Source organism: Pinus tabuliformis, chromosome 4_1, assembly GCF_031772625.1.
Source record: "Pinus tabuliformis cultivar Carrire ecotype Pingquan chromosome 4_1, CPIR1, whole genome shotgun sequence".
In the NCBI taxonomy this organism is placed as follows: Eukaryota; Viridiplantae; Streptophyta; class Pinopsida; order Pinales; family Pinaceae; genus Pinus; species Pinus tabuliformis.
Genome location: NC_142303.1, coordinates 508,297,798 through 508,310,488, shown reverse-complemented (window position 1 = coordinate 508,310,488; position 12,691 = coordinate 508,297,798). Strand labels below are relative to the sequence as shown.

Genomic DNA, 12,691 nt, shown 5'->3' with positions numbered 1-12,691 from the left:
AATATGCGTATATGTGTATATGTGGTTATTGGAAATACCATAATGAGCTAGGTTATAAAGATTCAATATGCGGTATGTTATCATGTTGTCATCAGGTTTTTATTTTCAGTAGGTCTTACATTGTAAATACTGCAACAAGATGTGTTATAAAGATCCATGGACAATATGTTATTTTCAGCAGTCTTGATGGTTATAGGTGTCATTGGAGACCGAGGACCGTGTTCCCCCAAGGCGGAGGGTTCTGTAACAACCCTTGTGAAAATTCCATTTAAAAATATATAAATAGCATGGATGACGGGACACGTATTCCAACTTGAATTGTGAGCAGGACATCCTAGTGGCTGTTCATTTGGTTGTTTATGGTTAAGGAAATTGAAAAAGGCAATGGCTAAGGCATTAAAGAGGCAAAAAATTATTTTGGCACATTTATTTATGAAAATAATGGAAAATAGTAGAAAAAGGAGGTCATAGGTCACAAGTTTCATGTGAGGAGGAAAATGAAGGAAAATAATGGAAAATGAAGAAAATAGAGGCCTCATTAATAAAAAGGCTTCTAAGGATTAGTTGGCAAGCTTCTTCCTTTTAGAGTGAACCTTTTGTGAGTTCAGTTTTGGGAGCTCTCTCATTATTATCTCTGTCTCTCATAATCTTGGATACTTAGAGTTTTGTTGGAGAACTCTTAGAGGGTGTGGCATACTTGCAATCTTGGAGTAAAAAAGCAAGGGAAGAGCAGGAAAGAACAAGAGGGCATTGACATCAACAACTACATCATATTTCTTGTAGGTAGCGAGTTGCATGTATGATTTCTTCACAAGTTTTGGAATACATGGCACATGCATGTTGTTTCTTGGTGATGATCTGTCATTGGCGTCTAGGATGGTTGAGATTAATAGTGGATTGCCTAGCCTTCCCATTTTGGTGATTGTGGGTTTACATTCATTGCTTTGTTTTGGTTGGTTCTCATGTTTCCTTAGCTTGGTTTGTGTTATTAGTCCCGAAAGTCCTCGTTGAACAAACCCTGTGGAAGCCCTGTAACAACTTGGGTTGAGTTACTAGTCATGCAAGCAATGGTTAGAATAATGCTCTCGAAGCCCTTGGTGGGTTGAGTTATTGGTCTTGGAAGCCTTGGTCAGATAAACGCTCTGGAAGCCTTGGTTGGAAAAACTCTCTAGAAGGCTTGGATGGAGACCAATCTGATCATGGTTTTTCTTATGTCCAACCATGAGGTAGAATCACTCTTTGATGGGTTGAGGTGGGTAGCCTCTGGAAGACCTGGATGAGTTTTGATTGATGTGTTCTCTGAGATCCCACATTCATGCTTGCAATATGGCACAGGGGTGATTGGGTGAAGAGAGACTTGGCTCAACTAATCTATGGTCGGGTGGAATGTGGTAGTCCCATCATTGGTTGGTTCATTGCATTTATTAATGAAAAATTCATTCCTTTGATTTTCATGTGCAAATGTACTGATGTATATATGGATTTTGATGGTTGATATGTTTATTGTATTTTTGTTTCTATTATGTTGTTTATATGCACATTTACCGTGGAGGGTGTTACAAAGATTGTAGAGGTACCTCAACTTCTCCCTTTAGCATCTCATGGGCATGTATTAAATCTTCTTCTTTGGATTTATCTCTCGCAAATAATACTCAATAGCCTACACAACTATCGCCTACAATGTACTATGCCTCAGATAGATTTACTTCGATGGCATGCAATTATTGTACAAATGTTTTTCCTTCTTTGTAAAAATGTATCCATAATTGATTTTTTTGTTTCTTTTAATAAAAGAATATTGATTGTAGTTATGAAATTGATCTTATTCTTATATGCAGTTCTTTGTTATCTAGGTCAATTCTAGACCAATATTATATGGTATATACATCAAGTTCCTAGTTTAACAACAAACATGTAATGTATATGTATATTAGTTATTATTTTCAATTAACATAATACAAAATATTTAGTCTAATATTACGGTTTATTAACATATGGAAAAAAATATTTCTGTAAGAATACAAAGTTGTTCTGTTCTAGTATTTCAAAGCACTCGTAGCATTAAAAGTATGTTATCCATGAATTTACAGAGATGTATATATATTTTTATTAGAATTTCAGAGTAGTAATAACCCTTTTTCCCAATACCAATAAGAGTAGAATACAAATTCTCATTACACATTAAATCTTGCATGCTATTCTAGATTTCGAAACACAAAAGGAAAAACACGGTGTACTAACCTTCAACAAAACAAATCACAATCTAACTAGTGTACTAACCTTCCAAAAAGCAAATCACAATCTAACCAGCAATATGCAAATATGATGCACTTGAAAATGGAACATTGTTTTCCTCCCAACCTAGAATTGGTTCTCCTCAATTCCCCCCAAGTAGAGATTCATTTGCCAGAGATCAACACCCTCATTGATTCTTGCAATACACATTTTATGTCTTGTTTCCATGTGGGATTTGTCCTCAAGCCGTGTCACACTTTTGTGGTTTTATTTTCAAACCAAAAGCTTGCTTTATGTCAATCTTAGTTTAACATCTATCTCTATCTCCAACTAAACACTTAATGGATCTTTCTCTCCCATCTATTAAATCTATCCAGAATTCTTTCTAAAATTCTTGTCATGGAAATGATATCTTATATAAAATCTCATCTGTTAGTGTTCAATTTTCAAATGTTTCCAATTTATTACTTGTTTATAAATAAAACATTTATACACCTAATTATATCATCATTTCCATGATTTTCTCTCATCATAATTTGGTTTTAACAATTAATAAAAATACAACCAATTAATAAAAATACTAATATTTCTAGTAAAAGAAATTTTTACGATGTTTGCATAAATCCCTACAAATAAATGAACACAAATCTCCAAATAAACCTACAATGTTTGCCTAAAGCTCGACAAATAAATGAACACAAAGCTCCGAATAAACTTTTTTAGAATAATTGAAAGTCCATAAGGCAACGAGAAAAATACATTTTGGGGCTAAGTGTAAACAAAATTAACTACCTTTTCCGTCTTTTCTTTTTATCTACTGTTTTCCATACTTCTTGATGGGGAGAGTTACAATTGCCAGTTGGTTCTATTCTAAAATGACCATTTCATTTTATGCAACCTTGGACTGGGCCTCTTTTTCTAGTTATGCATATGGTCTTTTTATGTCTGTCATCTCACTCGGGGCGATTTCAATCTATTGTACTGGAACTTTGGTTGTTGCTGCCACTGTACCTTTCATGCTATGAAATACTGTTTCTTTTTGCTCCACCCCTCTGTTCACAGATGTTCTTTGCGATTTATGGGTATCCATAGGTGTTTCTATTGTTCTATCATCTTTTTAGTCTAAGTATAGTTGTTCAAAACTACCAACGTTTAGACTTTTGGGATTTTCTTTTTTCCTTTTTAGATCTTTCTTTTTTAATCGACACTAATTTTATAGGTAACCAATTTAAAGACAAATACAATATCTAAATGTCATAATTTTATAATCTTAACCTTATTGAAAAATCCCTATAATTCAAATAGATAAGATTTAATATATATATATATATATATATATATATATATATATATATATATATATATATATGCGGGTCGTAGAATATGTACACGGACCTACATGTGGTCGCAGGGATCCTTTGATGTCGTGCTCAATTTCTCCAAACAAACAAATATTTAAACTGAACGCAACGTGTATAACCAGGATTCGAAAAGATCTAGATACTCATTGTAGTGGCGACGTCTTGCAGCAAGCATGAGAAATATGCAGCAAAGAACACCTGCTTTTCCATTTACAACAAATTTATGAAATACGAAACAAACAAAAGGTATTTGTGGTCAGCCATCTTCATTAACCAGAACTGGGCAATCTCGATTAACGCGCTGCAAATACCTATACATAACGCGAATACACAGTAGTATTGATCTTTTTATCAAATTGCGCAATATTTGGTTGTTTTGTAAGATATCGGAGGGATTTTCATGGCCGAGAATTATCGAAAAGAATTCTAGTCCAGTGGTATTGCCGATGACGAGGACGGTGCATATTGTTGAAATTTACTATCCTCTGCTGCAGCTACCGTACTATATGGACACTTTGCATTTGTGTTTGAATTCAGCCCGCACAGCACAACAGATGACAACACTTTTATTCCTAGGTTTTAGTGACAGTTTCCATGGCTGACAGACCAGAATGATGGGTTTAGAATAAGCATTCTGATACCATGTATTTACTGTACTTTCGTGCAATATATGCAACTTCACATCTCTGTAAAAGAAAATTTCAAGATGCAACTTTACACCTCTGTGTAAAAGAAAATTTCAATATGCAATGTACTACGAGGATATGCAATCAATAAACATTTAGTTGCTGTAGCCCATTCACCACATAATGTTTATGGTACCTGTCCTTGTGAGGAGAAGTATCACCCTCACAATACTTTTTCTCTCCCATCCTTTATGTTTATCTAGAATTCTAGAATTCTTATCGTGAAAGAATATTCAAATTTTATTTAATAATGAGATTTTTTTTTTTATCTTTTCAGGTGTCTCATTCCAAACACTTGGATTACATTTATTAATTTAATAAAATATTCCTCTAGAGAATTATTCCAATGGATTTTCCACCATTCTAGCATACCTTAGTCTAACCAAAACAACATTATGGCAATGAAGGGATATTACAAAAATGCTTGTGCTTTATATTAATAAAAAAGATAGTACATTTGCAAGTATTCTAGTCTTTCTTTTAGTACATCATTTTCATATGGAAAATGTCTCAGATGTAATCTATTTGTTACAGCATTGATTTCTTAAGGTCCAGTTTAGTTACTAATATTAAACATAATGTCTCCTATGCAGAATAATTTTCCATACTTTGACCTTCTCATGACATTCTTACTGCTATTTAGTTTTTACTTTACATTTTCCCCAAAATTATAGCGTAATACTACAAAAAAATTGAATTTACTATTAGTAATTAATGCTGCCAGCATTAATCATGACTCCTTGTTCATAAGCTCAAAACTAGAACTTACCTGGATCCTTATCAATTCCTCTCCTGGAAAGTAAATCTTTTGTCCAATTTTTCTCCCTATATATGTGATCGAAATTGATATGATGGAAGGCACTTACCAATGTACTAATGCACTTCACCGAGTTATTTAATATGGGTGGAATGAAACTATTGAAGCCCTTCACCTAGTCTATGATGCCCTTGATGTCTCCATATATCTGAATGTGCTCCATACCAAGCCATTTTTCCACATTGAGGACTCCCCATAGGATCTCTACTTTATTATTTGTGCTCTATCCACCTTCCCACCAAAAGTGGAAAATTTGTTTGGTTCAATGGCTATGAAACCACTGCACCTTCATTTTCTCTTGAAGCAAGCACCATCAAAGAACCCCAATGTAAATACTTTCCATATATCTCTGACTTTTCATTTCTTGTAGCTGCTCGTCTTCTTCGATGGTCCAATTTCTTTGAAATATTCTACTTCCTTAATGACATCCTCCCGAACCTCCGCTCATTTATGCTAAAAAATAAATGTGTTTGGCTACACCAGATGGCCCATATAATGTATAGTGGGAGAAATTTGTAACTTAAATGGGTTTTGAACGAGGAACATAGGAAACTATTCAAAGACTAACAATGTCAGAGAGGTGGAATGTTGAAAAATTCCATGACCGCATTCCAAAGAGCCCTCACAAATGGATAGTGGAGAAAAAAATGAGCATTGTCTTTTTTTCACCTCTTACATGAAAGGAAATGCCCAAACCTGAGAATCCTTGTTGTTGTAGGTTGTTCCATGTCAATATTCTATCATGAATTGCCAACCAGCTAAAAAGATTAATTTTATTAGGAAGATTCCACTTCCACATGACCTAAGCCATGTTTGGAAAATTATTTTCTTTCTCTTTCTTGAGTAGACTGTTTTATATGTCTTTAACCTTCGGAAGACACTTCTTAAGAATTCCCCCCATGTCATGATGTCCTCCCGATCACTGAGGGTGATGCCTACATTTCTATGTTTAGTTATGTATATTTTCCATTCACATACAAATGAATTTGGCATCTCTAATTCCCCTTCCCTCGTCCATGCTTATTGGTCAATGTTATGAAAAATATGTTTGAGGAAGAGTATATCATTTTCGTGAATGAAATTTAGGATGTGAATAGATAATGACTGGTTTCTGATCATATATTTGATTGCATCTAAGTTGATCTTGATCTTGGAGCCATCACCGACCTCCCAATGAACGAACCCCAAAAGCCATTGTAATATTCACATCATGCTATTACAAATTTATGATGCATTCATTTTCTTATTTTCCCCACTTCTTACCCATGTAGAGAAACCTTGCGCGAACATGTATTTGTCGTTTATAATATGTGACCATATACCAGATCTGGACACAACCCTCCACATGTTTTTAATGACCAACACCATGTTGAAAGTAGAAGGTGTAGGAATTTACAGGGTAAGTTCCTCAGACAGAATACCAAAGGACACCGCTCACAAACAGATCACAGATCAATACACCAGTATTTTGACGTGGTTAAAACCCTCAAAGAGGGAAACAGTCCACGGCCTGAGCCAATGCGGCCACTTTAGGCAATTTATTAATAAAAGAATGAAAATTTACATATGCTTCTCTCATGGACGGATTACCCTACAAATGACCCTCCATGCTCTTTAAATAGAGATCATGGACCAATCGGGTGTTAAGCCACGGATCAAGTGTCGTTAATACTAAGGAGAGAATGAACCGTCAGATCACTACATATCGTGACTGTCGGATTGTATGTTACAAAATGTACATAGTAAAGAAACACACTTTACCTAACTCTATACCTAACTCTATACTAGACCAAGTTGTACTTAACTATTTCCTATGTGTCGGAATATCCTAACAGAAGGATCTATGATCCCCTATCCACCTTCCTCAATTGGTCTGGATATTAGAGACCATTGTACCAAATGTATCTTCCTTGAGAGTTGTGTCCATAGTAAAATAAAGTGTTACATGATTAATTGAATCATTTTAATAACTTCCTGAGGTAGAAGAAATAGGTGCATATAGTATACCGAAATATTCTATAATACCGATTTTAACATTATTAATCTACTTTCCATGATCATCCGTTTATGCTTCCAACAATCCAGCTTCTTTGGGAACCTGACAACTAGATGATAAGTTTCCCAAAATGGTTCCTATTCTAGCATGATCATATTCATTATGCCTTGTATCAAATAACTCTGCTATGCAAGGAGTATTCAAACCATGTCTGAATAGAGGAGCTAGACCAATTCTAATCGCTCCAAAATGTAAGTAATAAAACTTTCCTTCCTTAGCATACTTTCTGAACTTTCTTATCTCATCTTCAGAAAATAAATTTAGCCCAACTATCTGTACAAATGGACCTTTAATTCTGAGTTTGATCTCTACTTCTTTAAAATAATATTTCTTTGAGAGTTTGAACATGATCGGGACTGGATAGACTTCTTTTGTATCTAAAGCAGGAGGGTTCCAGCTTTCAGGGTCTTCTACTTGTTCATGTTCATTTACTTCTGCCTCAACAGATCTACTTTCTACTTCAGATATTGATTTTTTGTCAATGGTAGAAAAAGATCTCAAAAATCTAGCCATAATGGACTGATACAAACTATTCCAGAAATCGACTGAAGGAGCTTTTATCTACTCAGCACAATGTAAAACAAAGATGCTTTTCGAAGGCTTCCTGGCTTTCTTCAGATTCTGTCTATAGAATGTATTTCGTCAAAGTTATATTTCCAAGAAACGGGTTATGGCTCTGATACCAAAAGTGACTCTGACCATTCAAGGGCTCAACACAAACAGAACTATAGAGACTGATTATAAATGATGAAGCTTTGCAAGACACAAAAGTGACTCTGACCATTCAAGGGCTCAACACAAACAAAACTATACGGTCCTAATCCTTGTTATAATATATGTTCGGCTTTAGCTTGAACCCCGAGTATACTATACCTTCATAAATATGGCTCGAACTCACTCCAAAGAGCATACTGATGTCCTTGATCACCAACTCCTGACTACTATTATGGATTATGGTAGATTTAGCACCATTCATACATAGTCTTGTTGTTGCTCCAAATGACTTAATGATGTTATGTATATATGTCCTTCCTCCAATAGTAACATGTCCTCTGAATAGAAGGTCATTGACAAACATTAAGTGAGGAACATCTTGCTATCTAGATACTCTTACCCTTGAAATTAATCCTTTGTCCCTTGCATCTCCCATTTTCCTAATCAAACTATCGATCAAAAAGAGAAATGGCATGGAGGATATTGTGCAACTCTGTCTCAATCCTCTGTGAACATAGAAGAATTGTGATGGAAACCCATTTATGATCACAACAAAATTAGTTGTCTTGGTGCAGACCATAATCCAACAAATATTCAGAGGATACATACCGGCTTTAATCAATACCAATTTAAGAAATTCCTAATCAATGCAGTCGTATGCCTTGATTAAATCCACCTTGAGAAGGAAAGGATTTTGTTTCTAGGATTTAATAGAGTGAAGAATATCATAAGAAATAAGGATGGCGTCTTGTATATGTTTGCCCTGAATGAACCCAAACTATTCTTCAGTGATATGCTTAGACAATATCAGTTTGAGTCTACATGAGATCAACTTTGAGATCATCTTATACACCGAGTTGCAGAGGTATATCCGCTTAAAATATGCAAATGTCCTGGGGTTCTCCTTCTTAGGTATCTGTGCTATAAACGTGGCATTAATATCCCCTTAAATAAAACTTTTAACCCTCGATTCCTTAGCTACCGCCAAAAGGTTTGGAATCATCAATTCTGTGAAATGAGTAAATAATTCAACTCAAACCCCTCCCCTGCATCCGCTCCTGGACGCTTTTCCTTCACACAATCTCTCAAAGTCTCGATCACCTCTTCTCTTGTAATAGGATGTCCCAATTTTTTGTTATCCTCCACTGAAAAAATATTCGGGACCAGAGAAATAAAATTTGTTTGAGAGGGGAAAGCATGCTCCTGGTCCTTAAATTGTCCCTGAAGTGAGAAATAGCAGATCGTTCCCGAGAATATTGTGAGGTAAATACATTACCATCTGAGTCACGAATCTTCCTTATGGAGTTGATATGTATTCTAAGACTATATTGTCAGTGGAAGTACTTAGTGTTTTTGTCTCCCGCTTTGATCCATGAAGCCCGACTTTTCAACAGGATGTATTCTTCCTGTGACAATAGAATCAAGTTCCTTATAGCTTTCAACTCGATAATCTTTGCCCGATATGAATCTGAGAAGTATTTAGGATCCGCACGATCATTATAAACCCAAAGTGATTTCTCAGTCTCATGAAGTGATCTTAGTTCCTTCATCTTCTTATCTTTTATCCATGAACGAGAATCCTTTTTCAATGCATTTAATTTTAGACAAATAGATGTCAGATAGTCTAGCGGAGGAGGTATCAATAGCCTGTTCCATACGGTATTAACCAGTGTCGTAAAATCCTTCATATGAAGTGATCTAGGGTTAAATTTAAATGGGTAAGATCTCCTCGAATCCTCCCCGAACCGGGATAACATAATCGACATATGATCTGAGATGAAATATGGGATGATGCCCGATTTAATGCCCACCAGATTATTGAACAAAGACTGACTCATAAAAAATTGGGCAATCCTCTTGGCTATGCCCTCCCCTCCAGTGCACCCATTCCTCCAGGTTGGGGTTATGGGATCCGGTTCAACATCAATAAGCACATACGCTCCCATCTTATCTTTGAAATATGATGCTAGATGATGTTTCCTTGCCTTGAGACCCCAGATCTCTGATGGCCCCAACGAAAAATTCAAGTCCCCTGCTAAAATCAGAGAATTTAGACCCAAAAACCGAGATCTAGACACATGGTCCCAAAATCTCCTATGACCAATATAAGGTGCATATGATTTTATAATCTGCATCTTTTGGCAAGACCCCGCCATGTAGCCTGATAATATGATACCTGCACATGAACTGTATGGCTTCAACTAAAATACATTTGGGTTCCACATCACCCCCAGTCCTCTGGATAAACCATTTGCATCAAATGCATAAACGAGCCACTGTGGACAGACCGAGAGCATGGTCTGCCATGCTTTTTCTGGGTCAATCATGGTTACTTGAAAAAGGATCAAGGATTATATGATCTAACAAAACCCAAGAGAGAAAATATTGTGGGAAACTCCCAATCCCCTTACATTCATGGAGATAATGATCACGGGGTCAAACTAATGACGGTGCATCCCCTCTAAATACCCAGGCGCCGTAAATGTCAGAAATCGAAATCTGCCCAGTAGTGAAAGCAATATCTATGCAAAACAGATCATTACAAAATCTTGCTCCGAGGAGGGAGACAGATCAATAATATTGCAATATGCAACCTTTTTTCAATCTTTAAACCCTTACAACAACCATCCTCCCTCTTCCTTCGGCCTTCTTTTACATCCAACAAATAATATAATATATCAATTTATTTTATTATTACATTATTTTATTATTTATTTTCATTATTTATTTATTATCTATAGTTTTTATTCATTTTATTTTTTAAATCTAATTTATGAGTATGATATAGTTAATAGATTTTTCTTTATTACACCATATAATTGATAGAAAGGTCATTAATAATTATATATAATAATAAATGAAAAGATCATTGTGTAGAACAAGGATAATATTAAAAATATTGTTATACTAAAATTTAAAGATAATTTGTCAAGTGAGAAAATGTTAAAAGTAAAAAAAAAATAATAATAAAAAATGTTTTATTTGAACCTATTTTTTTATTTTGACTTAATGTAAATAGAAAAATAAACATTGCTGAAATAAAAATAAATTTTCATGAATTTTATGGTGAAATTGAGTGTTGATCCGTTCAGGAATTATTATGAAATAAATAACTTTATCTCCTTTATGACAGTAAAATGGTTCATCATAAAAACTCCACATTTTAAATTGTCGAACTAAAACTTACATATTTATCATATTTAAACATTAAAAAGGTAAATTTTCAAAAATTCAAAAAACAAATTGGTTATCTTTCAAAATTTGATAAAACATATTGAACTTATTAAATAGAAATATTATCAAATTATAAGTTATGTCCTAAATCGTAAAAAAAAGTTTAAAATAGATAATAAATTTATTTTTTCCGGTTAAAGTCAGTAAGGTCGATGTTATTTCATAGCATGTGAATACGTAAAGCAGCAGAGAATTGAAGGCTTGAGTGAATTCCTGACTTATCGTAAGAAGAGGAGGAAACATCAGCCAAAGGATAGACTATGTCAGGTTTTTAAAAGGACGTCCTAAATGATCACATGCCACCACAACAGACTGAAATGATCGCTTACCACTACCACGAGTTTTCTCTTTTATACTCTTAAATGATAAGAACTCCCTCGATGACATATCAGTGTGTTGGAAGTCGCTCCGCAACTAAATGCATAGACGAAAGGGCAAATGTATATGTTCACGGATTTTTTTTGGTAAGTATTTATGGGATTTAGTGATTTCTGGCAAAGAATAGTGTCTTAACAGTGCACTCATTCACCATCAATTCAAAGCTTTGTGGACATGTTCATGAACATAGCAATTATTTTTTATTAGTAAAGAAAATTGTTTGAATGTACATTGATAATAGATTTTTCACATATTCGGTTTCTAAATAAAATTAGTAGAATTATATTATTATTAAATCTAATTGATATATGTTTATATTATAAATATAATTGAAAAAAGCAGATAAACATTAATGATATAATAATAATAATAATAATATTACAAAAATTATTATTTTAATAAAATTATTATTATTATTATTATTGTTGTTGTTGTTGTTGTTGTTGTTGTTGTTGATGATAATTAAATTTAATAAGATTGTTAATTAATAAATATTAATAACAAATAATTCAATCATTTTTATTTTTAATAGATAAATTAATAATTAATTTATTATTAATAATTCATTCATTCCTAATTAATTAATAAATAATAATAATAATAAGTAGTAATTAATTGTATTATTATTTATTAGAAAACATAAATATTGTTTTTTTCATAATTTATATTAATTGTTGTTAATTAATTAAACTTAAAAGATTTATATTTAATCCAAGAATTCATATTATTAACTTTATGAATAACAATATATTTATGAATATGAACCCTTAGATTAATCAACCCAAGGGATTGATATAATAAACTCAAGAAATTTATAGATTATAAACCCAAGGAAATAATATTATACCTAAAGGATCAATACTATAGACTCAAGATATATAAAATTTAATATAAATATTATAAACCCTAAATTCATAAAAGTCTACCATAATTGATTTTCATATTAAAACATTTTTTGTCAGAGTACAACATATAAAAATTTCTTATTTAATTTGTTCCAACAACAACAAATGAAAGAAAGTTGTTGGAAAACAACCACAACAAGGAAAGCAGCAACAACAAAAGAAGAAAGGGCGATAGCAGAAGGCTAAGAGGGCAAGGCAGCTGCAAGGAATAGTGCATGGTGGCAATGCAAGCTTTTTTAGAAGGCACATGAAGAGCCAACAAAGGTCCTTTCCTACTCAAGGACAAAGTCTACAAAGAAAAGGTA

The 12,691-nt window shown here is 33.6% G+C and overlaps 1 protein-coding gene across 1 annotated transcript; it reads right to left on the bottom strand.

The window, feature by feature from the left end:
• Window positions 1-9,200: 9,200 nt before the first annotated feature.
• On the bottom strand, window positions 9,201-10,025 carry LOC149176777 (uncharacterized). Its single transcript, XM_089421569.1, has one exon. It carries the CDS (start codon window positions 10,023-10,025, stop codon window positions 9,201-9,203), a length of 825 nt encoding a protein of 274 aa, XP_089277695.1.
• Window positions 10,026-12,691: the final 2,666 nt, after the last annotated feature.

Bases quoted from the DNA above. Each gene is read 5' to 3' on its own strand.
- LOC149176777 (XM_089421569.1), bottom strand. From the start codon at position 10,025: ATGGCGGGGTCTTGCCAAAAGATGCAGATTATAAAATCATATGCACCT.